At 34.7% G+C, this 5,511-nt stretch overlaps 1 protein-coding gene across 1 annotated transcript; it reads left to right on the top strand.

The window, feature by feature from the left end:
- Positions 1-569: 569 nt before the first annotated feature.
- Positions 570-1,124, top strand: LOC112461463. The gene is made up of 2 exons (XM_025026707.1): positions 570-825; positions 912-1,124. Exons 1-2 carry the CDS (start codon positions 575-577, stop codon positions 1,069-1,071), a joined length of 411 nt encoding a protein of 136 aa, XP_024882475.1. The 5' UTR covers positions 570-574; the 3' UTR covers positions 1,072-1,124.
- Positions 1,125-5,511: the final 4,387 nt, after the last annotated feature.

Raw genomic sequence — 5,511 nt, 5'->3', positions numbered from 1 at the left:
GTGACCAACAAAATTTGAATCCAAAATGTAATAAGAACAAACCTGCGAAAGTAGGTTTCTATTTTCAATCATATCCACAAATACGATTTCTCAACGAGAGATTTGATAATGGAGGAAAAAGAGGTTTTCTTTTGAAGAATGGGCTAAAATTAGGAATCATAAAAGTTGGTAATATTGCTGTCAATCTTCAAAAAACTTGTGGGTTTGATGCTATCATCCATATATTGCAATTTGGTGCACTTTATGATTCTCGATATCATTTTTCTATACAGTCATCGAATAATCGCGCATTAAAATTTGTATGCAAATTTATGAAGATGAGCCCAACTATGGAAATACTTCGTGAACGCATTGTCCTTTTAAATGAATTTTATCCGATTGTAAAAGAACCTGAAGCTCCATCTATCAAACCGCACAAGTTGATTGCAGAAGACTCGATTACTCAGATATGGAAGAATCTCTTTTGTTGTTCCGAACCGACTGAGCCAAGTGCAATTAGATCGTCTGAATGTAATAATCCGGAATGTGTATCGCCATTACCAATGGATGTTGCATACATGGAGTAAATATCAAAATGATAAATACCAAAGGTATTCAAGCATTGCAAGATGCTGTCTTATTCAATAAAAATGATTACCAGGGTAAGTGCAAAAAACCGACAAAAAACCGACAAAAAAAATGCCCAGGAACAGTTACTGAAACGACTCGTTCAAATTTCCACATCTTTATTGATTTGGATATGAGGACACATCGTAAGAAAACACATGGTCTCAAATACCAGTTAGCAGATGTTCCAATTACACTGAATTTTATAAAACAGTACCGGTATGTTTAGTAATATACATATAGATATCGCTTATTATGTATCGTTTTATTTACTTATTAAACATAAAAAACTGTATTGTTTTCAGCTTGATAGGTGTCATCGAACACATTTCTGGTCACTTTATTGGCTACTGTCGAAAACCTTCAGGACGATGGCTGAAATGTGATGATATGCAATTAAATGTCGAAGGGTGTGACGAGACAACAGTAATTACACCGATTGGGGCCATTTATATCGCGCTATGAATCTGATGTGCAGTTGAATCTAACTGATTATCTTAGAAGAGTGCAATTATGTCTATATTAGTCCGTAAATGTTTATTTTATTATAAAATAACAATTTGCTCAGTTCTTTCATTTTATTATTCACATCTTTAATTAAGATATTATTCTTAGTTATATTTATGTTAAATTGTGATGTGTATATAATTTGTGACCTACTTACTACTAGATAAAAATATTTTTTAAAGATTTTTTACATAAACGTTTAAGTACAAAAAGCAGTATAACGAAATATGTATATGCATATATATATATATATATATATATATATATATATATATGTATGTATGTATGGTATATGTATATGTACATACATACGATCAAGCTTAATCAAAATAAATATATATTTTACAATTATTTCGACAATTCGATTAACATGCAAGAACTTGTTATACATTGCCATAGAATCCATTAATCCGGTACTTATGCATTTATGATGCATTTATTACAAATAAGATAGTTCGCTTTTTTTTAAATCCATATATTTCATAGAACAGAGTTTACTTTATTTCCAGTGGCAATTGTAATCGCAAAGCGATTTAAAACACATTTAGAAATGTGCCATTGTTAGAAAAAAAAATGGAATTTTCATCTTATACTCCTTGTATGTTCCTTTATTTAGTCAACATTATTTTAACAAAGGACAGCATTCCATATGGATTGGCCGCCGCTTCCCTATTATGAAAATTATCGCAGGATTGAGAATTACTCCGGGTTCCAATCTATAAATATATTAAAATCCGCGAGAAAGATGCAACAATTAGCGCTTTAATAATGAATCCATTTTGGGAAAGTAAACGTTTCTTTTATGCTTTAGCAGCACTTTCCACGTTCTCAGCTATGATTGAATGACTCACAAACCATGGTGAAACTGTCCAGCTATCGCACATGTAACTTGATTTTCAGATGAAATCATTATTTCCCAAACGTTTAAAACATTACAGACGTGTTTCCCAAATGATTTCACATCGATTTAAAAAGAAAAAAATTGGTTTTAAAATTATGTCTGCTAACTATACGCTCAATTAATTTTTATTAATTATAAATAAACTATTATTTCCTAAACTATGAAACTATATTCCTAAACTTGCCCAAATGATTCCCAAACTATTAAAATAATCAATAATAAGAAATATCAAATTTGTCTGCTAAATATATCGAGGTAAAAATTGGTCCTGATTTTGGGCGAAAGTTGAGTGTTAAATGTTACCACTCGTAGCGCTTGTGTTCCATCATCGGTGGGTCACGTGACGATCCGTTTCAATGTTCAAGTGTCAACTTGGCGACGACAGTACGTGCCGACACGTACTGTCGTCGCCGTTGCTGCTCATAATTAATTTCTTCGTTCGCGAGAGATGCCCGTTCTATTCCAAAATCTCGCGATCAATTCGAAGAAGCCCTCGATTATTCCCGGGGGCGCGCCAAGAGTGACGTCGCAGCTGCAAGCGTCCGGGATTTTATCGTGGACGTGTTGGCGTAAACGCGGTCGCGGCACACACGAATGACGCAATAAAACGACACACTTGTATGTAGCGCGAATATACAGGGGGCGAATAGAAACGAGGAATCGTTTCGTGGCTTCGCGTCGTCGGTCTTCGACGACGTTTGCCGCCTTATCCGACTAATTAGATAAGCTAGCAATTAATACTACACCGCGTGTACCTACTGCGAGAGCGTAGCGAACGACTTGCCGTCAGAATTCCGCAGCTCCGAACGACGAATGCTCGTGTGTGTTATATTATATAATATAATATATAATATAATATAACTTACTTTCTCAATTATTACTCACTTTTTAACTCACTTTTCTTATACTTCAATGTAGTAAAATTCCAATTTTGCGCATCGCGTAATTTTGTTCAGCCGCCTGTCACCAGCAGCGAGGGTACCGTTTTTGGAACACCAGCGCCACCAACTTTCGCCCAAAAATTGACCCACTTTCATAGTACGGAGATCAATCTCCTTATATCTTACTCCCTGGTCTCCGATTAACGTGATCCTCCGATTAAACTCACTCTTCGTCTCTTTCTAGGGGGACAGTTAGAAAAAGATGCAGAGTGAGTTTAATCGGAGGATCACGTTAATTGGAGACTGTGATTTCGACCCCTAATGAGCAACAAAGATAGAATGACACAGAAGAGCACAGGAGAGGTGAAGAGAAGTTAGAGTTAGAGTTAACCACTCCTGCGCTCTTCTGCAATAAGGTCTATCCAGACAAACTTGCATAGCGCATAAACATAAGTATAAGGAAATTGATTGGTCCATATGCATGTGCATAAGGAAATAGACCAATCTGTTTCTTTATGCATATGGTTATGCACCTATGCAAGTTTGTCTGGATAGACCTTTAGCGTCGCAATCTCGCAATGTCCACCTTAAGGCCATTGCACGTAACAAAAATTTAGCCATAATCGTAAGGCCGTAAAGCCTTGTATACAAGTGGATAAAAATAATGTAAATATTAGCGATTTTTTCCTTTTTTATTTTGATCCAGAAAACAATTGTGCAGAACAACACAAATTTATTCTTTACGTTTTTTTATACTTTTAAGTACCCTGCATTAAAAAAAAGGTAAATATGCATAAAAGGTCGAACCTCACCGATGATCTTGACCTTGACATATGTTGTCAAGGTCACCCTCCTGAGTGACCTTCAGAAGTTTTTAGCCGGCGGTCGTTATTTGTTAAAAAATTATTAACAAAAAAGTTTGGAAAATATAGCAGCTATTTTAAGTATTCCCTTATGAAAAAGTAGTACTGGTTTTAATACTGGAAAAAGTATTGGTGAAAGTACTGGAGACATAAGTACTCAAAGTACTACTAAATTCGACCATACTGACTTCGTCAGTACTCCCTTCAGTACTTTCTCTAGTACTCCCTCCAGTACTCCCTCCAGTACTTTCTCCAGTACTCCCTTCAGTACTCTCTCCAGTACTCCCACCAGTACTCCTTCCAGTACTCTTTTAGTACTTATCGAATACTCGTGGGATACTAACGTGTGGTACAGGCGCAGTACTTGCGCAGTACTACCCAAGTAGAACAAAAAGTCAAGATAATATCAAAATAACGTCATATTGATAGTTTAGTGTGTTAATTTAGTATTTTATTAATTTAGTATTTCCAAGATACGTTATAAAAAAGTAGTACTAGCAGTCAGTACTCGGTACTGTGCCTATTAGTTCTTACAGTACTGGCAGTACTATCATGATAGTACGCCGAATATTAATCAGATAAAGTACTGACCACTTCAATACTTTGAAGTACTAATGAGTATTATTGTTTGTAGTACTGCCAGTACTGTAAGCACTGACAGACACAGTACTGACCATTCTGCAGTATTCATGAGTATTAACATACTAATACTGTCAATACTACGAGTACTGATCACTCAGTACTGAGTACTGATTGCTAGTACTACTTTTTCGTAAGGGTTGGAAAGCATAAACGACTAATATTACGTTTTTTTTTAAAGCAGAGAATACTTTATTTCGCGAGAAAGTCGCTGCTTTACCAAAACACAACATTTAAAGCAGTAAATTGTTGATAAATTGAAGTCTTTTTGTTAAAGCAGAGAATACTTTATTTCGCGAAAAAGTCGCTGCTTTACCAAAACACAACACTTAAAGCAGTAAATTGTTGATAAATTGAAGTTTTTTTGACATATATATTAGTTATTTATGCCTTCCAATACTCAAATAACTGCTATATTTTCTAAACTTTTTTGTTTATAACTTTTTAATGAACAATGACCGCCGGCTAAAACCTTCTGAAGGTCACTCAGAAGGGTGACAACATATGTCAAGGTCAAGGTCATCGGTGAGGTTCGACCTTTTATGCATATTTACCAAAAAAAATTTGTCAAATAACTATGAGATGTTTTCATGTTGTCCGTTATGGTTTTATGGGGCAAAACGTACAAAAGATTGTGAAATTGCTTAAGGAGCATATGCAAAATTAAGGTTTTGGGAACTGTTACGGGAACAAATAAATCTTACGTATTCTTACGTATTTTGAGTCGTATAATCCGAAAACGACAATAAAGGTGGTTCTGCATTAGTCGCAAGCAATCCATATTGTCGTAAGTTACAAGAAGCTTGCGATTTGAGTTTTTACATTAGAGTTGTAGAGAATTGTTGTAAAAATCCCTTACAGAAAAGTATTACTGACTAAATACTTAAAATCTCAGTGATTTAATACTGTCAATATTTATTGGGAAATACTGGGAAAATACTGGTAGTGATAAATATTATAGGTAGTGATTAATACTACACAGAACTACTGGTGCTTAGTATTGAATTACTCACCAATATTTCGATTTTCGATATTTACCCGGCATAAAAAAAAATTATTTTTTTTTGAAATTTTATTACTATTTTATAACTAAATTTGTTTCTTAAGATGCAGT

Source organism: Temnothorax curvispinosus, unplaced genomic scaffold (genome assembly GCF_003070985.1).
Source record: "Temnothorax curvispinosus isolate PA1 unplaced genomic scaffold, ASM307098v1 QBEX01001216.1, whole genome shotgun sequence".
Taxonomy (NCBI): domain Eukaryota; kingdom Metazoa; phylum Arthropoda; class Insecta; order Hymenoptera; family Formicidae; genus Temnothorax; species Temnothorax curvispinosus.
Note: the sequence above shows the minus strand (reverse complement) of the source record. Positions and strands in the feature narration are given on the sequence as shown.

Excerpts from the sequence above, each read along its gene's own strand:
- LOC112461463 (XM_025026707.1), top strand. The coding sequence starts at position 575 with ATGATAAATACCAAAGGTATTCAAGCATTGCAAGATGCTGTCTTATTC. Across the intron at positions 826-911 it reads AATTTTATAAAACAGTACCG|CTTGATAGGTGTCATCGAAC; the intron begins GTATGTTTAGTA and ends TATTGTTTTCAG.